This window comes from Opisthocomus hoazin, chromosome 2 (assembly GCF_030867145.1).
Source record: "Opisthocomus hoazin isolate bOpiHoa1 chromosome 2, bOpiHoa1.hap1, whole genome shotgun sequence".
Lineage (NCBI taxonomy): Eukaryota > Metazoa > Chordata > Aves > Opisthocomiformes > Opisthocomidae > Opisthocomus > Opisthocomus hoazin.
Genome location: NC_134415.1, coordinates 12,592,114 through 12,617,719, shown reverse-complemented (window position 1 = coordinate 12,617,719; position 25,606 = coordinate 12,592,114). Strand labels below are relative to the sequence as shown.

The 25,606-nt window shown below is 41.1% G+C and overlaps 1 protein-coding gene across 1 annotated transcript in view; it reads right to left on the bottom strand.

The window, feature by feature from the left end:
* KIF26B (kinesin family member 26B) overlaps positions 1-25,606 on the bottom strand; it is a 304,924-nt gene that overhangs the window by 189,878 nt on the left and 89,440 nt on the right. Inside the window, exon 3 of the mRNA XM_075412645.1 lies at positions 19,162-19,695. Coding sequence (XP_075268760.1) covers positions 19,162-19,695 — 534 coding nt within the window. The remainder of the gene's footprint in view (positions 1-19,161; positions 19,696-25,606) is intronic.

The window sequence follows — 25,606 nt, the reverse complement described above, 5'->3', positions numbered from 1 at the left end:
AAATTTGCATCTCTCAAGACAGGTCTAAGGTTCCAAGTACTCTCAGCTCTTTTGAAAATCCACTGAAACCTGTAGGCAGCAAAGATAGCTTTAAAAAATAAACACTCTGTTCAGATCTTAGAGTCTAGTCGTAAAGTTGATGCATCCCTTCCTCCATTTCAGTTTTGTTTAACATATGTTAGAACACATCTTCCAGTGTATTATCTGCATTCCAGTAAGATCTCTCATCTTAAAAAGAGTAATTTGTCTCATTCCTGAAGAAGGTGGCATCTTTTCTGCTTCCTCTGTTTGGGCTCAGTTCCACAGGAAGCACTTAGATCTGCAAAGTACCCAGTCGTCTGCATGAAATTTAGTTCTTAAAATGTGGATATCAGCTGAAATGCTCACAACAAAATTAGTATCACTGAAGTTGCACTTATTCAGGTGAACCATTCAACTCATCCTTTATAATGCTATCTAGGAGCCAGTTTGCTCTCCGAATGCTGATTAACTGACATTGTATGAGGTTATGAGGGCTCAGGCACAGAAATAAGTTGCTGTCCTGAGTCATAACAGCTGTCCATACGCACCCACTTAGCCTGTGGCAAATGCAAGGTAATAATAATTTATTTTACAATCATTTTTCTAGAGCAAAGTCAAAGAAACCAAGTCAAATTATCTTTAATTTACTGTGAACATGCATTCACAGTTAACACGTATTAGTCAGCTTGCTAAAAAGTTATCAGGCCGATCACACGTCTGAGCCCTAAGACGTAGATTAAGCTAGGATAGCCAAAATATGAGCCAGTATGCAAGGCTAAATGCAGATCTGCTCAGAAGAGTTCAGTGGGGCTAAACGTAAATGCGGGGTATTGGCTATCACTCGGTGCAAAAGGCACTGAAGATGTGCAGAAATGAAAACAAGAGAAGTACCAGAGTGGTGTTGCAAGAAAGGTGCTTTTAGGGGCTGAATTCAAGCTGGAAAAGGCCAAGAACTGAGGCTTGCACTTGCCTAGGAAACGCTCTTATTTCATTCCCACAAGCAGAGATGCTGATACTTTCTTCAGAAGTCAACAGCATACCCTTTCGATGCAAATACCTTGCAAGATCTTGACGCCAGCCAATGTCTCAAGTCAAATAGTATAACAATATTATGCTCCTCTTTTCCCACATGCAAACAGCATTTAGCCTCAACTTCCATGCTGAAAACTTTCACCTTTGCAATGAATTGCACAAACCATGGCCTAATCCACCATCTCACGATGTAACAGTCATACTGAGCTGCATTGCTCTTTGGCTTTGTGCCCTCCCCTTTTTGGTCCCTACTATTAATAGTCTCTTGCAGGTGTTCCTTCTTTCATGGTACCAACATGGAGATGTAGCAATAGTTAATTTCACAGTGATCAGTGCTAATGGGACCTGCCATGAAATTGTCTCATTTCCAGAGCAGTCAGTATGCAGTTGCTAAAGGAAAAAAAAAAACACAAACATAAAACAGTCAGTTCAGTTCTGCAGAAGCTATGCATCAGCGGGAGTGACCTCTCCATAAATTTAACAAGGTTGGTCTTTCTAATCTCTGTCACAATACACAAAACACCTGTCTTGCTTTCATGTTAATAATAAAAATGTCCTGCTGAGGTTTTAAAATTATTTTATGACAGCAACAACCATCATTTTTATCAGGAATACATGAAAACTATTCAAAAGGTGGCAGAAAAGCCTTCAAATGTGACCACTGGGTGGACAGAAACAGTTCCTTCCTGGCCCTGAAGGTGATTGCCTTAAAGGCATAGGTTTGATTGCCTTATTACCTTAGTTTGCATAACTACAGCTGCTATTAGAAGTCATAAAAATCACTCAACTATAAGCATTTGACTTGGAGGGTACTTCCTGCGGTGAATTCTACAGGCTGACCAGGTGCCAAGTTATGCTATATTGTCTTCTGTTTGCTCTAGATTTACTCCCCTCTCAGCTTTGAAAGTGGAAAGAGAAGGAGCACATCCTCAGCTGAACCTCAAATTAAGCTCTGTTGGTGCACACAGTCAACTGTTAGGAACCAGGCCACTCTGTGTTCTGGTCACCTTTCAACAACACAGCAAAGAGGTCAGCTTGTGAGCACCAGGCAAAGCACTTGCCACAGTACTCTGCTGAATGGGATGGATATTTCTTGCACAGCACTAAACATATTCTCAGCTTTTTACATATACTCCTAGTCTACTTTTCCAAGCTAAATGTGGTTCTATATCATCTCATTTGCTGCAACTTCTACCATGTTTTCAATCCAAATTGTTTGTTTCAGTTGGCCATTTTCAGTCTGTGAGTCTTGAAGGGACCCAAGCCAAGCATGGTTTTCCAGGAGTCAGATGAACATCACATTAGCTGGAGCTGACCTAGCATTAAATTCAAGTGCACACAATGATCTTTCCCCAATATACGTAACGCGTGTTTTGGTCTGTGGGAACCATTGTAATCCATCTTAACTATGACAGCTTTACAGTATGAAGCTCCTACTCCCACTTTTCACCTCAGGGTCCTTGTACACTGAGAGCTTGAAGCATGCTGACTGCCCATTCTCAGGTGGAATTTAGGGCACATTCACTTGCAGGCTGAGTAATTAATACCAATCCCCGTGTCTCCTGACCAGCTAATTAAGGTCAGATGAAGAATAATATTTTCTCCTCATCACTGATTTTAGATGACTCTTCTTTTTAGACAACACTGAGATACAAAGTTCCTTTACTTACCTCAGATGGCATTCAAAAAAAAAAATCAGTGATCAGTTTGGAAGATATGAACTACAGACATGCATATTGTCAAAGTCGCACAGTTCTGGAAAGTGAATAATAGAGCGGAAGAGGCACTGCCTTTACATCTTTCTGTGCTCTACAGCCCTTTCTGAAATGGCAGGAGAGAGAAAAATTGAATATCCATAACGTACAACACTAACAAATGGCAACCATTCCTCAAAAGAGGATATTCTTTCAAACTCCATCGGTAGAACCTATCATGAGAATTTTGAGTGGACAAATACATAACCACTTGATTCATTGAGGATTATTTTCCAGTAAAAGAGAATTTAGATCAAACCAAAGGTACACTCCTTTCAGCTTTAATGATCTTGTATCAGCCATGTCCTTCTAGGAGAAGGGCTGTAAAAGACAAATAAATGACAGTCATATGCAAAGTCTTATGCATCTTGCTACTAATGTGTTTAACTGGAATGCAGTGAGCACAGTAAATACTGCCATTTACTCTTCACTCATAGGTATACTCTGTGTATATTTTCAAAGCAAAATTTGTTCACAGTACATGCACAGCATGCTCTGCAAGCTTTTGTTGTAAATTATTGCCTGTCTCTGTAGTACATTGATCTCAGGCAGATCCGTGCTTTGTGAATCACTTAAGGCCCTTGTCATTTTCTTAATTTCTGCCTCCTTGTAGGCTTATTATTTCCTAATTTTTATCGTTAACATTTGCTAATTTTTATTCTTGTTCCTTTACATACCCTGATCACTATTCCCATTCACAGCCTACAAGACAGGAGACATCAACAAAACAAAATACTTGGAAAACTTAAAAGATCTTAATGGTCAAAAGCCAGAAGTTAAGAGAGAATATCAGCTTAAGGAAATTGTCTGAAAGTACACAGTCAAGTCTTATAACTACATTTATTTGTTCCTCATAAAAGTCAGCATAAATAGCTTTCAAACAGCACTTCTCTATTTATTTTTTTCCTTTTTTTTTTTTTAAACACAGCAACAATGAATAAACACTTTCTTTTACATAGGACACAAAGACAAAAAGTCATTGCCCCAAGGTGTTTGCACAATAAACTAAACTGACAAAACGCAATTCACTAGAGTCTAAAAATAAACAGGGATTAAAATTAGTGCAGGTACTGTTGGCTGATATTTGTTATAAGCAAACAGCATGATTACATTAACTGGTCCCTTGGGAGTAAAACAGATTTACAATAGATTTAATTAAATGCATTTAATGAAGTCCAAACATAAGAACAACAAACGGGCTCATCATCTGAAATGGTGCTTAAACTCTGCTAAACCGTTCTGAACTGTAATAAATGCCCCATGGTTATCCTCAGTTTTCATTTTGGCTCTCAACACTCCACAGAGAATTTTCATTTGCACATAAGATGTTATGGATTTTTCCCCTTCAACTTGTTCACTGGATTTGTAATGTAAAAGTTTCAGAAGTTAAATCAATTTTCAAAAGGAAGTCTTTATTCTATTTTTGTTAATTTTTAATAGAGCATCATGGATTGATTTTGTGCTTCACAGTGACACCTCAAAAGAAGGATCACCGACTACAGACCAGTGGAAGTACAGTGCTGTAATCTGTATAACTAAAGAAAAAGTCTCGCATGTCTCTTCACAAGGTATGCTGTAGGCATTTACTAAGTTATCTTGCACAGTCATTTGCACTTGGACAAAGGGAATAAGAGATGGGCATGAACTGGCTCCAAAACACAGAGGACTATTCCATATCACAGAATCACGGAATAGTAGGGGTTGGAAGGGACCTCTGTGGGTCATCTAGTCCAACCCTCCTGCCGAAGCAGGGTCACCTACAGCAAGCTGCACAGGACCTTGTCCAGGCAGGTCTTCAATATCTCCAGAGAAGGAGAATCCACAACCTCCCTGGGCAGCCTGTTCCAGTGCTCCTTCACCCTCAGAGGGAAGAAGTTCTTCCTCATGTTCAGACGGAACTTCCTGTGCCTCAGTTTGTGCCCATTGCCCCTTGTCCTGTCGCTGGGCACCACTGAAAAGAGCTTGGCCCCATCCTCCTGACACCCACCCTTCAGATATTTGTAAGCATTTATAAGTAGGATAATAAAGAACCAGGCCTGAAACACTGCTAGAACCACTGCTTAGAGTGCATTCTTGAGAGCGGCTGAAACACTCCACCTTCTACAGCATTAGCTTTCAGAACTCACTATGCTCTGATTCTTTGATTTTCTTAGTATCAGCAGAACAGCATATAGTTACTAAAAGGAAAAAGCATGATGATGCTCTGTCACCGGTGGAGTGAACTTGACTTCAGATCGGAAGTTATCCTGAAGTTCACCCACAATTTCTTTTGGAAAAGTAGCAGAAGAGTCCTTCCTAGAGTAAATGATCTGGAAGAAAAAGATGTATTTGTGTGTGTACATGCATAAACACATGCACACACAAATAAAGAAATCAGACCAAGCATGCCCAAAAAATCAGAAGTGGAGTGAATGTATTTATGCATTAAAACATTAAATTCTCCATACTATTTATGCACTAAACCAAAAATTCAGGCATAATTCTCCAACTACTTCCCACCACTGAGTTGCCCTGCTCACAGTGACCAAAGTGACAGAAGCCACGTAAAAGGGGTTCATTTCACCCTGTGACCAACCCAGAGGACTAGAACTGTGAAGTACCCATTCCTGCATAGTGTTCCCTATAGACAGTGGGCTTCATGCACACTAGGTTCAGTCCTACCCCACAGAAATAGCTTATTATAGAAGTTCAAGAAAAAAAGTTTACATTTTCAAAGCTCAATTTTCCAGCAGAATAGTACTACGGAAGGTTCCCCAGTAAGAAACAGAGCATTGTACAAGGATGACAGGATTTTAGTATCTGCTATAGCTACTTTTATTAGGAATTAAGGGAGAGTAAACAAGTGAGATATATCCCAGACTCGGAAGCTTTTTGAAATAATCAGTTTCAATGATGCTAAAACCTAAAAAGCTTCAGAGGTCAACTTAAAACTTCTATAGTCTTGTTCTCTCCCAAGGGCATGCTTTCAAGTGAATCCCTTTAAAGAAACGCCCTTGTTTTTAAGTTTTTTCTTTTCAGAAAGGACAGTAGCAGCTTGTTGTAAATGGTAAAGTGTATGAATTCTGTGCAGTTGATAAAAATTCCAGCTTAAGACATATCTGGAGATAAAAAACAATCAACCAGAGAGATATTTTTAGTCAGTCTCTTCTGTTTCCAAAGTTTTTCCAAATTGTTGTAAAATCTTATAATTTCTGTTTCATAATCCACTCTTGACATTAATTCTTCCAGGCAAGCACAGGAAAAAAAAAAATCTATCTTCCACATATGAAATTGCAAGATGGCCCTTTTTGTCCTGAGCGTAACAGAAGGAAAGGTTATTTTCTCAACTCTTTGCTAACTGCAAAATGTATTGCCAAGCTTTAGTTTTGATGCTCAAAGTATTTGGGATCCTTTTACAGGAATGGACTTTAAACAGTCTGCAAAACATTACACCATTACTTCTCCAGCTCTCTTTCAGCTGAGTTTACATTACATGTTTCCTGGTAGAATTTCTTTTTTCCCTACTCCTTCTCCACGCAACATTTAAAAAGTCCTGGGAACAAATTCTTTAATGACCTAAGCACAAAACATTCTCTTGCTCTAGTAGGGCTGTGGCTACTGACAGGTCCTTTAGCTTTCTGCAGTACCATCTCTGGATTCTCCAAGAAGTTACCAAGAGGCATTTCTACTTGATGTATTTAAATTGTGCACAAGAATACTAGCAGCAATAGCATTAACAAAACCTTTTTTTCTCATGAATGACCTAGAATTGTCCAGCAGCTAAAATGGGATACTGAAGAGCAATCAGTCGTTTTCCAGTATTTCTGTTACCCGTTTCTAACTAATAAGTGTCCTGTGCTTTCATGCTTAGAAGGAAACCAAGCCATAATAAGCTTCTGCTGCCACACTTGAAACAACCTTTACTGGAGAACATACGAGGAACAAGGTGCTATATCATTCATATCCATCACATCAAAATGCCTAGAGGCCCCAGAACTAATGGCCCCTTGCACCAGCGCTGACTGTCCCTGCTTCAGAGACGAAGTATTGAGGGGGCAGGGAGAAGAAGCAGTGAATGGAGAAGGAAGCAGGGAAACACATGTCACCGAGCTTGGACAAATCTCATAACCTACACAACCTGCACATACACAACCCCTGTCTCAAGCCCCTTTCCAGAGCTCTTGATCTAACTCTAGATATCATCACGCCAGGTGTCTGCACTTCACTTCTAAAAAAGTGGGACTAAATCTTGATAAGTTGGTCTCTGGCAATGTTTACAAGGATCTTTACAAAGGCTCTGAAGTGCAAGATAACAGTCAGGAGATAATCAGCATCACTACTAAATCCTGGCTGCAAATGGTACTTCCAGGCATTTAGGATTACGGAGGCGAAGACCCTTGTGACGACTGACTAGGGCAGAGAATAATGAAAAGCTGGTAACATGAGAACGAGATTTTTCCCTCCAAAGCACTTGTTTACATGAAAAAACTTGATCGTTTATTTAGTATTTACACCTAAAAAATAAATAAATAGATAAGCTTCAGGATACCTTCTGAAGCTCTTGTAATTTGTCAGGGAGGCCTGATGGCCAGGAACCCTTAGCTGTGGTGTTCTCCTAAGTCACCTGAATAGTAGCTGGTTATATTATTTGCTGAACAGGACAAACAATGATAGTTTTGGTTTACATTACCTCAAAGAAAAAAAAATCAGAAATCTTCCACAAGCTTGCAAACTAAGCCTCAGATAAACCTGCCTAACTTTGCAAGACTTTTCATGATGATTTAAATGTTTCCGACCACTTTTTCCCTGTCAGCGATCACTGCCATGATATGCCTGTATGGTACTGCTCAGGATCATGGAAGCTCCTAGGGAAGCTCAGGAAGTGTGGGCTGGATGAGTGGTCGGTGAGGTGGATTGAGAACTGGCTGAATGGCAGAACTCAGAGGGTTGTCATCAGCGGCGCTGAGTCTAGTTGGAGGCTGGTAACTAGTGGTGTCCCTCAGGGGTACAGTACTGGGCCCAGCCTAGTTTAACTTCTTCATCAACGACCTGGATGAAGAGTTAGAATGTACCCTCAGCAAGTTTGCTGACGACACCAAACTGGGAGCTGTGGTAGATACACCAGAAGGCTGTGCTGCCATTCAGAGTGACCTAGACAGGCTGGAAAGTTGGGCAGAGAGGAACCTGATGAGGTTCAACAAAGGCAAATGCAGGGTCCTGCACCTGGGGAGGAGCAACCCCATGCACCAGTACAGGCTTGGGGTGGACCTGCTGGAGACCAGCTCTGCGGAGAGGGACCTGGGTGTGCTGGTGGACGACAGGTTGACCATGAGCCAGTAGTGTGCCCTGGCTGCCAAGAAGGCCAATGGGATCCTGGGGTGCATTAAGAGGAGTGTGGCCAGCAGGTCGAGGGAGGTTCTCCTTCCCCTCTACTCTGCGCTAATGAAGCCCCATCTGGAGTACTGTGTCCAGTTCTGGGCTCCCCACTTCAAGAAAGATGAGGAGCTACTGGAGAGAGTCCAGCGGAGGGCTACGAGGATGGTGAGGGGACTGGAGCATCTCTCCTATGAGGAGAGGCTGAGGGAGCTGGGCTTGTTCAGCCTGAAGAAGAGAAGGCTGCGAGGGGACCTAATATATACTTACAAATATCTGAAGGGTGGGTGTCAGGAGGATGGGGCCAAGCTCTTTTCAGTGGTGCCCAGCGACAGGACAAGGGGCAATGGGCACAAACTGAAGCAGAGAAAGTTCCGTCTGAACATGAGGAAGAACTTCTTCCCTCTAAGGGTGACGGAGCACTGGAACAGGCTGCCCAGGGAGGTTGTGGATTCTCTTTCTCTGGAGATATTCAAACCCCGCCTGGACAAGGTCCTGTGCAGCCTGCTGTAGGTGACCCTGCTTCGGCAGGAGGGTTGGACTTGATGACCCACAGAGGTCCTTTCCAACACCTACCATTCTGTGATTCTGTGATTCTATGTCACACCGATTTTTACCTCCTGCACATTGGCAATGAACTTCACACAAACTCTTCAGGGATTAGTTAGCCTGATCAACTAAGAACTGATGATATTGCATTACTATACATTTTCTTCTGATGCATTCTGTATATTTTCATTAATAACTTTTGAATTAATTTTCCATCTTCTATGTTGCACTGCAGTATCTGAGAAAATATACAAGAACAAAACACAGAGATGACTGTGCTTACAGTTTTTGTTTAAATCCAGTAACACTGCCTACCTCCAGCAGCCTAAAACCTCTCAGGAAGAAAAGCAATAATAAATCCTGTCTATCAGCTATCTGTCTCTCATAGGAAAGAAAGTATCACTCTGTATGCCTTAAAATAGAAATCTTTTTCAAAACTAGGCCCAAATGCTGCTTTTAGTAATAGCCTTGACTTTTTTGCAAAGCAACAGATAGTGCAGCAGAGGGTGCGACAGAAGTGCAGAATTCACATCACAGGTGGGTTTTGCAACCATCCAGTGACTCCGAGCTGCAGTCATTGTAGATCAATGCAGCCACAATGAAGCGAGGGAAGCAGAAGTGATTTCATCAAGCACAGTTCCAACATTCAATTCTTTTTCTGTCTTTCCCATTAGTCAAAAGCCTGTCCATAAATTTAGCCAGCTATTTAATGGACACATGTATGTCCCACTTTCACAAATTCAAAAAGAATTAAACAATTTGAAGTGAAGCATGACAGTCGCACGTGTTTGATTCAAAGAGTTGTCACCACAGAAACACTTCACTTGCACTCCCACTGACACAACTATTACCTTGGACTGGTTGCAGCTTAGTCACTTGATGTTCCCATCTACCAGTCAGACCTGAGACTTTTTTGGCTGATAAAACTGAAGTCCTCAGATACCTTAATGACATGAGTGATGGTGACTCTTGTGCTCTTATACAAGGGAGAGCTACAGATGGTCCTGCTGAGATTTGCTAGTGATATCAAGCACAATGAGCACCAACCAGCCCCTTGGAAGATGAGAGCTCATTACCTTCCCTTCCCTTCCCCTTCAACCTTCGGTGCAGTTCTGAATTGAACTAGGTGGCAGTGAAAGGTGAAGTGCAATTTCGTTTCTCCTCAGAGCAGTTTGTAAATTTAAAAGATGGCTTCACTAGCTGGCAGAGGTTTCTTCTCACCCATGAACAGACGTAAACCTTCCTTATTCTTCATAAAATGCAGCTAGGCATATTCAAAGTCCAACAGCTGATGGACAATCAGCCTTCTACTTCCATTTGTCAAGAGGAGCAGTTTCAACAGACTCTTCAGCGTGGGGTCAGACCAGAGGTGTATAGAAAAAGAAAGCTTCCCTATCCACCAGACCAAAGGGAAATTGAGCCCACCTGGAGTGCAAGACACCATATTCACTCCCATCACCACAGCTGTTCTCACACTCAGGCTGCTCAGGCCTTACGTGCTCAACGCTGATCTCATTCTTATCCGTATTACACCAATGTAGCCACATCAACTGCAAAGCAGTAATCCAGAAGAGAGTCTGGCCTCTAATATATTTTATCTGACAACACCCACCTCTCCAATTCACAATGTTCTGGAATACAACGGAACAATCAACCACTTTAACTCTGACCCGCCAAATTAAAAAGAGCTATCCCAACAGAGAATTTGATGCTTCATTTCTGACACCATTTCAGAAACACCTTAGAGGAAAGAAAACAATGGTTCTACATGATAGCTGTGTGGAATCAAATATCAGAGTTACATCAGCCTCCAGCTATTTATTCCTTATTTCCCAGAAGCACGGCATCAAAGAAAAAGGCTTTGTCAATTTATTTTTTGCACAGTAATACAATTGTTTATATTTAAAATCCCAAATCTTTTTCTAAGTAAAATTAAAGGTTAGAATAGGATTTTACAAAAAGCAAATAAAAAAATATTTATGATCGTGTTCCTGAATCTACTCTTAATTCTATGTCCCATTTACGTAAAACAATGTGAGAAATAAATGTGTCGGTCAAGGATACAATACATTGATTTGTGTCTTCTCTGAGTGGCACCTTTCAGAAATCTAAAGGGAAACTCCTATAAATTTGCTTTCTAATTCTTTTGTCATGCCCTCTCCTCCTTCACTTCCACATCTCAGTTAGAATGAGTTTCACTTGCTTTTGTACATTTCTATTTTCTGTCTTCTTGCAACAGATGCTGAATAATAGTAAGACACAGGAGGAATATCAGCCACAGGACTGAATCTTTTCACAGCTTTAAAGACCAGCATGTTGCTCGTATGGATGATTCAGCCCAAGAGAGTTGTTAGAAGCCATGAATCTTCACACACTTGAGTAAGAAATAAATAAAAAAAAATTAATTAATTCTGAAATGTACAACACTTCTGTTGAACTCTGGCAACGTTATTGAAACTGTTGGAAAAGCACTCTTCACTAATCTGTTCATCATAGGCCTCCATCCAAAACACAGCACCAGTCATCTGGTGTCATCTGGTGTTTATCCTTCACCAGGTTCAGGCTCTAATCCAGGCTCTCTCTCCAGCTGCCACTCAAGAACCACTTTCAGAATAGAGGGACAAAGAGTCTAAGAGCTGACTATGTACATCAATACCCTTCTCCCAGTCAGCCCAGTTACACCTGCACTGGAAAGCTTCAGTGGTAGTTTCAGGAATTCTAGTCCTTAGCTGTATATCGGATATCTTTAAAGGAAGCCTTCTCCACAGAATATAAGATACCAATTGCCTTATGCTATATGGAAATTTATTTCTTACTTTTTTATTGTCCTAATATCAGAAAGAAGGGATTTTTTTTATTGCCCACATGAACACATAATCCTTTTATGAATTTTCCTAAGCTCTTGACTTCAATACTATTTTCACAGCAGTAAGTTCCACAGAACTGTACATTGCATGAAAAGCATGTTTCCTATTCTTACTTCCAAATTGGCTGTCTTTTAACTTAACTCTCTATGTCCTTGAACTATGAAATCAAGCACAAGCTGACCATTTTTCATTCTGATTCTGTGCCATCTTATTTACAGCACGGGAAACAAAGGGACAATTTTGTGTTGATGTATCAGTTTTTCTTCTCCCTCTCTCCATCCCATCTCTACATTTTTCCCCACTGTTAAAACATCTCCCCTTCTTTCAGTTTATACTTTTGTTCAGTGATGCAAGCAATAAACACAGCTATTATTTCAGAAAAGAAACTAGTCTCACACGTGGACAAAATCCTTGAGCTACAGAGCTGGGGAGGAAACCAAGATTCCAAATCCTTACTAATTGTGATCTTCTGGCTTTCGCTAATTTACAGGATTAACTCACTCCTCTAATAGTCCACAGATTTCTTCGTCACATCACAGCTGAGTCATGGGGTTTTCATACTCATAGGATAAGCCTACTTAGTTCTTTTCAGCCCATGGGATACCCTTTACCTCTTTCTTCCCTTGGTCACCCCAGTATCATGAAGGGGAAAAGTAATGATTCTAAGGTCATTAAGCCATGCATAAAAATGCCATAAGAGATCAAATCACACCAGAGTAATGCAAAAAAGAAACATCTCCTACAATTCACATAGACTTCAGTTTCCCCTCTCAACAGTATAAGAGAATCAGTATAAAACTGGGCTGTTAATTGAGGGGGTGGACAGGAGGAATGAAATACAAATAGCCAGCTCCTGTAATATACAAACTGAATGATCAAACAATCATGGCAAAATGTCAGATGATGACATACACTGACTTTAGTAAGGTCATATCTAATTATTAGTGACGTGGTTTAAAAAGGCTTTTAGTCAGAGGAAAGCTACTTCAGAGATAACAACTAATGCATGGGGGATGAGGGCAATAGAGATAATTAAGCAATGATACAATTTCAGTGCCAATGAATTTGTTTGACAATCTGTTTCTTGGCCTAGTCAAACAAACTTTGGAAATAAAACTCCTGCACTTTCAGTCTACAGTCTCACTATAGAGTTGCTTTGGTTTTAGAGTCCAGGTCACAGAATAAAAAAAAAAAAAAAAAATCAGTGCAAGAGTTTTCAGCCATTTGTTCAGCATCATCATTCATGAGCTCACAGTAATAGGAACAAAGTTTTCTACTATGTTCAGGGAGCCATCACACTCAAATGTGGATCTTGTACTTTCAGTGATTGAACTGCTATTGAAACATAAGCCATCCAAAAAATTCTGGACCAAAACCTAACTGCACAAAGGCAAAATACCTCCTGTGTTAGGTATCTCATGCTGAAGCGTGTGTGGTCGCATAAGAACATGGTACTGGCAGAGACAGTACACAAATCTCCTTTTCTTTTTTTGCCAAGAAGTTTTGGCAGAATAGGCTTGGCTCTAGGAAGTAAGGAATAATTACAGAAGACACCTGTTAGTCTACAGATGGAGCAAGTAACTTGATTTCTGTACCTTGCATTATATGCTTTAGAAGCTACTTAAATTACCCTGACACTGTTGTAGCAATCATTAACATTTTAGCTTTATCTGCTGAACACTTTAAGAAGTGACAGAAGCAGCAGCAAGTGGAAGAGAAATAAATTAGACAGCAGAGACTTGGGAAAAAAGCTTGGAATCAAAATCCTGGATGGGAATACCCCCCACACAGGCGCTGGCTCTGTATCTGAACTCTCCATCTTCTGCCCAACTCTAATCATTACCAGTTTCTTTTAAAAGCCTTTGCCTGAAAGAACTGATGTGTTATGAGACAGCCGTGACCTAAGTAAACTTCAAACAAATCATTCATCACTGCAGAACTCCAGAACAAGCTGGTACTTTCTCAGAGAACAGTGTTCTTCTAAACACACATTATACATAAAGAGGAAACAGAAAGCACATACTGTAGGCTTTCATCAACTGTACACAAACAAAGCCTTTGATAACTCTCTGAATAGGCTTGAGATCATTACGCCTGGGGCCAAGAGGCTCTCAGTGGTTTAAGATCTCATTTTCCAAACTTTTGGTCAAAAGGGTCTTTCTAAGAGCAGGGGAGAAAGGAATGATTTTCCTTTAATATCATTATGTTCACAATACCCCTCCTCAAATCCTTACATGCACGATCTTTTTCCTCACCAAATTCAAACTTCACAACCTTAAGCTCTGGAGCAGGAGGTGCTCATCCACATCAGCAGCCACGTTTTCTGTTACTCACCCTTCCCTTTCATGGCCCTCATTGTTCCTGGAACAGTTGGCCTTTCCCAGTTCTCTGATTCTTTCTCACCTTCCTGTCACTAAAATCTACCAAACACACTGTGCGAATTTTTTTTGTTTGTCTTTCTTTTTAAATACTTAAACACATGAAAAGATTCTCCTGCAGATCCAGGAAGGTAACTAGAGGACCAAGGAAATGTCCACCATTTTATGCTCTGTGGCCCACACCACTATGCAGTTAACACAACGCTTTTGGTTTAGAGGTACACCAGCATGTGAGAACCATGCACTTAATTTAGGTTAAAAGAGGGTGTCAGAATATTCTAAAAAGGAGCAACTACTACTACATAATGGAGCACTTTTACTCCAGAAAAAGTGTTTTAGCGTAATCAGCTTAATCTAATCACTGTTTTCAACTCCTTTCCCTTTGAAAGCAAACCCTAAACGAATCTGAACTACTAAGGATTCACATCTGTCTTATTCTTTAATGCTGTGGTTTTGTTTTAGCTAATTTAGCACCTTTGGATAATAAAGTAATAACAATGTTATGCCTAAAATTTAGTATCACATTCTCTATAAAAATTACAAGAAGCAATCATTTCATCAAGGTATTTGGACTTTTGGCTCCTGCATTAGTACCCCAGGCCCAAAGGTTTCTTTTTCTTTAGAAGTGTTATGTAATAACCAGTAAGCAACAGAAATGTACTTAACCCTGTGGTATCCTGTAATTCACATTAGCAGCTGCACAAATAATTACAGTCCTTCCCAGGTAAAACCTCAGCAATTTAAATGAGTTTTCTCTAAGCAGGGAAGGACTAAAATCTCTCTAAGTGACAGGGAGATCAACAGAAGCCTTCCCAAGTGTTAAAACACAGTCTGATCCCCAGGGTATACAAACGCTACCTGCTGATAACTGAAAGAGCATGATTTTCAGGCTCTGGATCAAACTCTGTTGAGTTTTGGCTTGTATTTTCCTACCTGTATTCAACAGAAAGGGGTCACTTTTGCCCTGACCAGGTAACCATTTCAGCATTCCAGTGTTCATAGGAGGTTTTTAACAAGCCAGGCTTTTTGTTTAAGATCAATCATTTGCCTTTCCCTGCCTTTGATTCCCTGTTTTGTAAGCAGATCACCTACCAGCAAAATTTGATTCAGCCCCTTACAGAAAACAGCATCAGCTGTTCATTTGTGAGCCAGGCCTAGGGGACATCACAGGGTTTTGGAATCAGATCTTTGTTTCTGTCTAGTCAAAGGGTGGCTACATATGGAATCACACAAAACGGGGCCAGAGGGGACTGATGCAGTCATCTATACCATCTCTAATCTCCAGTTAGGACCAGTTTTGCCTAAACAAGTCTTAGCAGCTATTTCTCTGACTTACTCTTAGGAGAATGCATTGATTAGTTCCCTTAATGCCTCCATGAAATTATTAGAAACTTTCTTTCACATTTGACATGCATCCCAGTTAAAGGCAGTATTACTTCCTCTATTTTTCAGACTTTAAATCTATCATAAATTACTAAATCTGGTAGTGTATAAATTCTCATTTGTTTTACTTACTCCTGGTAGCAATTACCCTCTCTGCAAAAGTAGTTGAATAGTGTCGTGTCATCTAAGACTCGCCCTACACTACTGTACAAACCTCATGAAGTTCAACAAGGGCAAGTGCAAGATCCTGCAAATGGGTTGGGGCAATCCCAAGCACAAATGCAGGCTGGGCAGAGAATGGATGGAGAGCAGCCCTGAGGAGGAGGACCTGGGGGCGCTGGTTGGCGAGAAACTTAACATGAGCCAGTAGTGTGCACTCACAACCCAGAAGGCCAACCGTACCCTGGGCTGCATCCCCAGCAGTGTGGCCAGCAGGGCGAGGGAGGGGAGTCTGCCCCTCTGCTCTGCTCTGGTGAGACCCCCCCCCCAGGAGTCCTGTGTCCAGCTCTGGAGCCCTCTGCACAGGAAAGATGTGGAGCTGTTGGACCGGGGACAGAGGAGGCCACAAAAATGATCCAAGGGCTGGAGCATCTCTGCTGTGAGGAAAGGCTGAGAGAGTTGGGGCTATTCAGCCTGGAGAGGAGAAGGCTACAGGGAGACCTCAGAGCAGCCTGCCAGTACTTGAAAAGGGCCTAAAAGAAAGCTGGGGAGGAACTTTTTACAAGGGCCTGGAGTGACAGGACAAGGAGTGATGGCTTTAGACTGAAAGAGAGTAGATTTAGATTAGATATAAGGAAGAGATTCTTTCTGATGAGGGTGGTGAGGCCCTGGCACAGGTTGCCCTGAGAAGCTGGGGCTGCCCCCTCCCTGGCAGTGTTCAAGGCCAGGCTGGACAGGGCTTTGAGCAACCTGGTCTGGTGGAAGGTGTCCCTGCCCATGGCAGGAGGGTTCAAACTAGAGGATCTTTAAGGTCCCTTCCAACCCAAACCATTCTATGATGCTACTGCAGCAGCTGAGCCCTACAATATCACAACACTCACTTTATTATTTTATGCCTTTTTTTTTTTCCCTACCAGAACCAAAACAAAAGTTGTAATTCATTCTCCATAACAAGGTTCACAGAATCACAGAATGTTAAGGGTTGGAAGGGACCTCTGTGGCTCATCTAGTCCGACCCCCTGCCGAAGCAGGGTCACCTACAGCAGGCTGCACAGGACCTTGTCCAGGCGGGAATAGGGTTCTAATTTTAGGCAGTCTGGAGGGGAAGATCCTAGGAAGGGAGTAACATCCTAGAACTTACAACAGTAGGAAAAGTTTTTGTTGCCTAAAATTGCCATGAGCCAATTCTGAGTCACATAATATCACTTCCAAATTAATGTTTTCTCTTCTTGGTGATACTTCAAGGAAGAAAACATGGTCAGTTTTCAGGGTACTCAACCATTTCTGTCAAGTTATCTAGACTGTCTAACAAAAGCTAATTTACAACGGGAGGTGTCTACAACAGGCGCCAATAAGTCTATAGCCACAAGATTGACTTCTCCCTGGACATCAATTTAACAAGATTATGATGTAGAAGGGTACTGTACCTCTCTGTGTGGTGTACAAGTCTTTTTATCCCAATAAATTATTTTCTGTTCCTCTTAGCTAATGCACAGTGAGGTTTTTCTAATCACTGTTCTTAAGGGAAGGCAAGAAAATAGAATTATTATATAAACATTCACAAGTAAGAAGCTAACACGTCTTTTAATAATTCACCTTCAAATCAAGAAGGGTTCTGATTAAGATAACAGATTCATCTTAGTGTTCTTCCCCATCAGTTTTGTAACTGTAAGTGCATAACAAAAATATATTTGTATGAGGTCTAAAATGTTCTGAAAATATGTAGCAAATAAGATTGATTTCTGTACACAAAAAAAGAAAAAGCAAAGCTTGCATCTTCCTACTACTCCAAATTACAAATAAATTACTTTTCAAAGTTTTTTGTCTTAATTGACTAATTCTCAGTCTGATACAGATAGTACGTAACCAAACACTAAAAGCCTTTCAAACTGTTTAAAGATAAAAGCTATCATTACTATTCTTTGACTGGACAATTAAATGTGACACTTCAGTGAAGTGGGAATTTTAACATTTGAAGGTGGAATCTTAAAAAGAATATAAAACTTCCTATCAACACAGTCCTTCACAGACCAACATTGCTGGGTTTGCTTGGGGTTTTTTCAGTGTGTCCGGGCTTTTTGGTTTGGTTTTCTTTCCGGCTGGTTGGTTTGGTGGGCAGGGTTGTGCCTTTTCTATTTCAAGGTTATTGAAAGAAGAGGGAAATGGTAGGGAACAGTCCTTAATCTAACTGGAGCCAAACTACAGGGTCAGTCTGGAAGTTTTCTAATATTACATTCTCCTTAGTGAATATTTTTAAGACAAAATGAACCATCTAGAAACCACAAACATTATTAAAAACTAAACAAAACACACATTTTCATAAAAGATGAACCTAAAAGATTGTGAATGCAATAAAACTGAACTAATTTTCCTAATACAAATAATAATTATTCAGTTTTCTAAATGTGCATTCTTTGTTTAGTTTTTTTTTTCTTAGATCAAACTTAGATCAGGTTTTTTTTTCTTTAATCAAACTATGATCACACATGACCTGCTCAAATGCGATTCAGGTTCAGTAGAGCATAAATCCACAAAACTATATAGTTACATATTTTCCAGATAAAAAAACTGTAGTTCAGTTCTGGTTTTACCAAGTCTCCTTTGGTGCATGACAATATCTTAATGCTTATGAATTATATGACCTTTTTTTCTGGATGTAATATCAGTTACTCATACTGAGAAATGTTAAATATTAATTTAGGGATCTATCTTGCAATCTGTTCATAACTTCGTAGAAAGACCAACTCCCAAATATATTTATGTGCCTAAGGAAGCCAACAGGACTGGCTGGGAAAACTCAGAATGAATAGGCTTATGTGACAATCTGCAAGTGCTTGGGCACTCTGAAAATCCCACCACCTGCAGCTAAGTGTGACAGAAAGCGTACCTCCTGTCATTAAAGCTCTTTCTGTGCCAGCTGGTGTAGGTGGGTTCCACAGGTGTGGTGTACCAGAAAACAGCAGGCCAAAGAGGAGGAAGAACAAGCTGAGAAGCACATGACAATCTCCCCAGAACTGCTAAGCTCTGGAGACTAGTGGACCTGTTGAGTCCATGAGAACTGATAAACGTCAAAACACCACAAATCAATTGAATCTGCAGAAGGCAGCCATCAGCACATACATCAATACGAACACATGTAACTTAGAACACCTCAACAAAGGTAGTGCCTGCTGTATGGAGACAGAGACTATAGGATCATACGCACACACGACGAACCGAAAGACCTTCTGGGTACTTCCTGAATACCAGCTCAGCAGTCACTGGTGCACTAGTGCCACTTTTCACTTGTAAGTAAACAAGTGTGGGTGGCTCCCAGATGTTGCTCCAACCAAGTATTATAAGCAAAAGCGAGTGACTGAGGACTGTGTGAGAGAATAATTGCATATACTGTATGAATAGTTATCTGCTATTAAAAACAGCAGTTTGGTTCTATTCTTATTAAAACAGCTGAATTAATAGAAGGTGTTCTAATTAATACTGGTTGTGATCCGTGTGTCCCCCAACTCAATCCCCTATCAAGAAACAGGAATTTATAGTACTCCTTGTTCTGGTGCTCACTACACGAATAGCTCTACTTCTACCCAACAGGAGCAAGCAATGTTATCATGCCCGTGCAAGCTTCGATGGGAAGAAAATGAACAGGTTTTGTTATTTTAAAATACTTACTTGGTAGGGATATAGAGTGACGCCATTCGTTCTTGACAAAGACCAGGTGCCGTCAAGGTACTGATGAGCTTGGATAGCCACAGAGTTGAGAACGTTACCGTTGCTGGGGCTGGTGGCCATTTGGAAGCTGACCTTGGCTTGGTGTCCAGGGGAGCCATTTTTCTTCTCCACCCCGTTGACAATTCCCAGGCTGTTGGGTTTTCCACCATGTTTGTTCGCAACAAAGCCTGTATAATTAGATGTAGCATAAGGAGCAGGCATGTACGCCCAGTCCCTGGGCTGCAGGCTGCCCATGTGCCGGGGACTCACTAACGTGGGGATATTGGAGAGAGGTGGGGGAGACCCTGGCGAGGCATCATAATGTTCTGAGTTGGCAGCTTGCTCTAAGGTCAGCACCATCTGAATGGCCTCTTGCTTCAGCTGGTTCAGGTGTGTGGCACAAACATCACATCTGTTGTCCTTCTCGTTCCATGCCTTACGAATGGTATTGGGAACTTGAAGCTTGTCATGAATCACCGAAGGGAAACCTGGGTCCTAAAAATCAAACAGAGAAGGGGAAGGGGGGGATGGGGAGAGAAATCTTTAACCATGGTCACCACAGTGAAACATTACTACTGCTTATTGTACATTTCAAAAGGCAATTTATGAGATAAGCTCAGAATGCAAACAATGGTCATTAGATACAGTCAACACATGCCAGCAGGAAAGCTGAACAAAACTGAGAAACTCGATTGTGTTGGAAACAAAAAATTCTTTTACTGATAAGTGGCAAATACTATAATTCCAATGCAAGCTTCAATGCATGGCAGTGAATTAACCTGCTTCACACCACTGCACCTAATTTCTGGCTTGAATGAAATCTACTCTTAGTTACACAGGTGAGATCAAGAGCAACTCCACTAAAACCTGTGGGCTTGTAGCAAGGTTCACAAATCCATCTACTCATCAATGCCAGCTTCTGGTAATCAGAAAATCCAGGAAATACACTCTGCAACAAGAGTATAAAATTTCAAAACCTGCCTGTAAAGAAAAAATGAAACAACAGAAGTACCGTCACTCTCCCAAAATTTTTTTCAGAATTAAAAACAGATGTATATTTGATAAAGATTTCAAGACCTTTTCAGTACTTCATTTACCAAGAATACACTTTTCAGTCAGGAAAAAAAAAAAAACCTTTTCTCTTAATTAAGTATTCTACCACTATTTTAGGTAGCTGCTGAGAATGTAAATTAAAACAGTAAGTTTATTTAGAAAATAGAACATATATAGAGTCAATAATTTGTAAAGAATAATTTTCTTCTTGAAACGCACAATTTTGGTGCAAAACCACACGATCAGGTTTAAAACCTTTTGCCTCATATCCTTACCTTGTGGGTAGGTCTTTGAATGTGAGTGGTGCTCTCCACAGAGCCATATGCCACCCTGATCTGACTACAGCCATTAGATGCTGGCCTGAATTGCAAAGTGCTCCAGCAAGTTGAGAAACCAAACAGCAGTCTTAGCAGGGGCTGATCGCCCAGTTCTTATGGTATCATGCAGTTTTAGAAACACACAACAGCGATGTGTGTTACGCACAGTAAACAATGACTGTTACGTGACGGAAATATTTCCTGGAAATTTCACACCACATTTTTGTGGTTTTACAGACCAGGCAGGGCAGACTTCACCTTCCCCTGCTTCAGTTTTGGAGACTTATTTGTGGGTTTTCTTATGACTACTCAAAAAGATTTACAGTCAGTAGTATCAGAATCTTTTTTTTTTTTTCTCTCTTCATCTTTTTGGTTTTATTAGCTTTAGCAGCAAACTGAAATCAGACTGGAAGAGTGCAGGGGACAAGGGGAGGGGAAATCACACAAGCAGACACCACCCTTATCAAGTAATTTGATAAACCCCATGCCATCCAAGACAGACAAATTTCCTGCCTCGATAGTTTGGCTGTGCTTGGAAAGATTGGGTACGGTGTATAATACAGGGAGGAAGCGAATTCGTTGGTAGAGGGTCATATTCATTACGATCCATCTTTATTATATACTCCAGCATTTTATTTTCACTGTTTAACTACCGTGAACAGCTCCTCAGCATGCAGTGATTAATTGATTCATAAATCACGGTGCCTCTTTACGCACAACAGCAAAAGAGCAGTTCTAGCCCCAGAAGCCCAAGAGAGTCATATAAGCTGATGGGAAACAACAGGAGGCTGAGATCTGATCAAGCCTCAAGCTGGTCATTTCTATTCCGTGCACAAAGCGGGTCAGAGCATCAAACTGTGTCAGGAAGGCAGGAACTGGATTCTGCCCCAACCCTCCCCCCTTAACCTTCGAGAAAGGGACTGGTGGAAATCAGGGGGAAAAAACAGGATGCAAAAGATGTCAAATCTTATTTTCCATCCCAGGCCATAACTAGGTCAACAGATCACATCAGATATAGGCACCCCACCCATGATGCCAGGTATGGAGGGAAAGGACTCTCTACTTCCCCCATAAAGAGCTAGACAAAGCTACCTATACAGCTGAAGGGAGGTGTGAGTCTTGTTTTCAAGCTGCTCCACATCAGTCCAGGAAAAATATTTGCCAGCTCTTCCTTCAGCTAGCTAGTGCCACAGAGCTAGTTGTTGTCCTTTGAAAGTGAACTTCCCTTAGGCAACTGGGCTTGAACCCAGGTAATTGTATACAACATTCAGATCCAGCAGCAGTTCAGCATGGAAATTCCTGGATACTATGATAAATATTTCAAGGAAATAAAGCCATTCTAAAGTAAGCAAGTGTCAGCATGGTGTAAATATTCAAGTAGCACACCAACTTTAAAGAGTGCTGGACAGCAGTGAATTCAGCTTCATCTCAGTGTTAAAACAAACATCAGATCATTCTCTGATACAACAATAAACAGAGAGAGGGGGGGGAGGGAAGAAGGAAGACTGTTCCTCCTCAGGAGCAGAAAGGAGGAAAACAGGCACCACCTGAAATGATTACCCCTAAGACTGGCCCCACTTATCTATCAGGCTCTACTACATGGATAGGTCAACACTGGACCCAAGTCTGGAATATGAAACAGAAGAGCCTACAGGACAGCAAATAAATTCAGAGAAACTTCAGTTCCAGAAACACATTACCTTTTGTTCTCAAACCACAACTGACAGAGCCTAAAAGAGAGTTTACTTTCTTATTCTGTGGTGGGCAGCTCCACTATAATTTCACAAATGAATCAGCTGACAAGCTTGTCACACCTTTAGCAGGAAGGAGGCCAAAGCTGGACAGTCACTACACCCTTGCCTGAATAGCAGGGAAGTGCAGCTACATGGCACTTTCTGTTTCAGTATTTCATCTGCAAGCAATCATCTGCACACACTCCCCTAGCAATGCTCATTAGTTCAATCAACAATATCTTGTCCCATAGGCTTACGACAGTGTCTTATCCCATATGAAACAGCGATGGGCAAGTCTCACTGGATAAGTGCTTTGAGCTAGCTACGCTGAGCAGCGGGAGCTGGAAAGGCTATACTCACTACTGAAACTTGTGCGGTCTAAAAGACTCCACACTCCCTAGCATAAGAGCAGATTTGCTTGTAAAATCTGAGATTGACACTGGAAATACCATTTATATTTTGGCACTCATTTCCAGTCCTGGGAGAACAAAGTACAGTGACACTGAAAACTGAAACAGAGCTTTAAAAATCACAGAAGAGTTTGGTTTGAGTTCAGGGCAAAGGTTCATGATGGTTTCTCTTATTCCTGTAATGGTTCACCCATCTGTAGTATAAACAGCATTACTATAAACTCCTATTCCTATAATAAACAAATGAAGGCATGTAAGAGCTCTGAAAGCTTCAGGAGATCAGTCACAACACAGACCACAGTATAAATGTTCAAGGCAAGCAGTGAACTAAACAGAGTGCACGCTGAGCTTTGTTGCAAGGAGCCTCTTCACATTACCTTTGAGTTTTCAAGCTCAAGTAAACACCAATTCCAGTTATGCTTAGTCATTCATCTTCTTCACTATAACCAGCCAGTAATTAATCGCTCATCTTTGGTCCTGAACTAAAAACCCACATGGTAAAGACAAGAAGAGGGAAGGAAGTTTTGCTTTTTAGAGACCCATCGCAGACAGGTATGCTGAGGAGTTCTGGCTTTACCCAGTGAAAATGTACCCAGGGAACATGCACTGGTTAAGAAACACTGAAGTACACAGACAGCTGTACCAGGGTTAATGCAGTCCTGATCTCACAGAGAAGGACGAACGGCACTACGACATGATCATGTAAGGTAATGCAGAAGCAACCACCTTTCTCACCTTCCTTTGTAAATCTGTACATTTCTATATAGTTTCGATGACATTTTAACTCCATCACTAAGAAAGCAGACTACAAAAAGAATAATATTTCCTTCCTGCTACCCAGCCTGGAGCCCATCTTCCTCAACAGAGGAAGGAACCAACCACTTTCAGCATGAAGCACAATCTGTTTCACACATACATTCACACCAAGCCTAAAAGGAGACATGATGAAAGCAGGCAGAGCTCAACCAGTGGACAGAGGCAGGCAAGAAACAGGGTGAGCAATTTACACTTCTACATGTTACACGGAACCTAGCTGATCATAGATTCTTATACAAATTCCTCATACGTATACTACTTTTTTGCAAACATATAGCAGGTAGACACTAATATAGGACATACTCTACAAGATTTTGTGCACAACTGTGTTCAATTTGGTCAACTATAGGGTTACAATGTCCAACTTGTGTAGGCTATGTCATTACCTCAGAGAAAACTCAACTATACCATGGATCTCAAGAACTTCTTCTCAATTTGTGTTCTTCAAGACCAATACTATCCATTGCTCTTTAAGGAAAAACAAAGCAGTCAATACTAACTAAATCACAGAGGTCAGCTTCTGCTTGAAGATGCTCACAGAAGACCCCTGGAGTTCTTTTGTTTCTGAAATGGCCCAGGCAGCAACAACTGCTGGTACGTCATCCATCACACAAGGTGAAGAGAGAAGTAGGGGAAAGCAATGATCAAAGTTCTGCCCAGGAACAATTGTGTTTTTCAGACTCTCACTCTCCACAGGCAGGGAGTAAAAGAACTAATTAAGAAACTTTAGTAGGAGGGAAGCCTTAACCTTGATAAAAACCACATGTTTTTCCATGATTGTGCAAACATCTCTGCTCTAAATACAATCCTGTTAGTCCATGGTTGGTCTTTATTGAGGGGGCAGAGGGGGGAAATCTCCTCTGTTCTCCTTTTTGTCTTGAGGGTGTACTTTCCAGCCCAATAAAGAGATTATACTTGTAAATTTACTTTCCAGAGGCACTTGGGCTGTATTCAAAGTGACTCTGCACCCCAACTTAAACATATCCTAAGCTACATTTCAGACATTTGCTGTTTTCAGCATTCCAGAGCCTCAACAGTTGAAAAACAGCTCCTCACTGCTATGATGACACCACTTCTGTTAAAGCAAAATATGTTCAAATAAACTGAAGTCAGCAGGAGTTTTTCCTCAAATAAGCATGACAGGATACACACTATGACTACAAATTAGTAGCACTGTACCATTAGACTGATCTGGGAACTCTTGGATAAATACCAGTTAGCTTTGCTGAGTAAAGACTGAGTTACCTGAGGTGGCAATATTTCTACTAGCACAAACAGTGTTTTGGTAAGTAAAATCCAAAGTTGCACATGAGCGAGATTAAGGGGGCAGTGAGATGGCTTCCCTTTTTCTATCACACTGTACATAGCAACTGACACCTTCTCCAGGCAAGAGCACACTGCCTTACCCTCTCTGTCACAGAAGATGTCCTTCACACCCAACGTGTCTTCTTCACATAAACTCCCAGCTAAGCAAGTGAAACTCTCTCATGTTCTTTGCTAGAAAAGGTGAATGTATTTCCCTCTTGTCCTTCCGAAACCTTTCCACAGCAGGAAGGTGCCCCTGTAAGCACTGTTAGTACATGCTGAAGAGAGGAGGTAGTCCTGAACTGGAGAGCTGTAAGCAGGGAACTTGAGCAAAAGGAGAGACAAAGGTCATGAGGAAAGCACAGTGGAACAAGAAAGAGGCTTTTTAGATTAGCTTGTTTCCAGCAAGCTGTTGTAAAGAGACTGTCTGACTAACTGCGGTAAGAAGCTCTGCAGTGTTGTCATATCCCACCTATTTAACTATTACTATTTTTGTCCCTCAAGCTTGAAGAACTGCTTTCTGCTGCTGACTTGAGCCTCCACTTTCAAAAAGGCCATGAGAGTGCCCCTTGAACTACAGTAAGTGTTTCCAGAATATGTCTGGAGGACCAGTTCTTTTGGGGGCAGGTGGAAGGAAAAATCAAATCTTAATCCTGTCTGGTGTAGCCCTCACAACATTACTATTTTCAGGGTGTTTTTCTGAGCTGGCACATACTACTAACACGTGGACTTGTATAATTTAACATTTGTCAGTATAAATCAGCTACTCTGC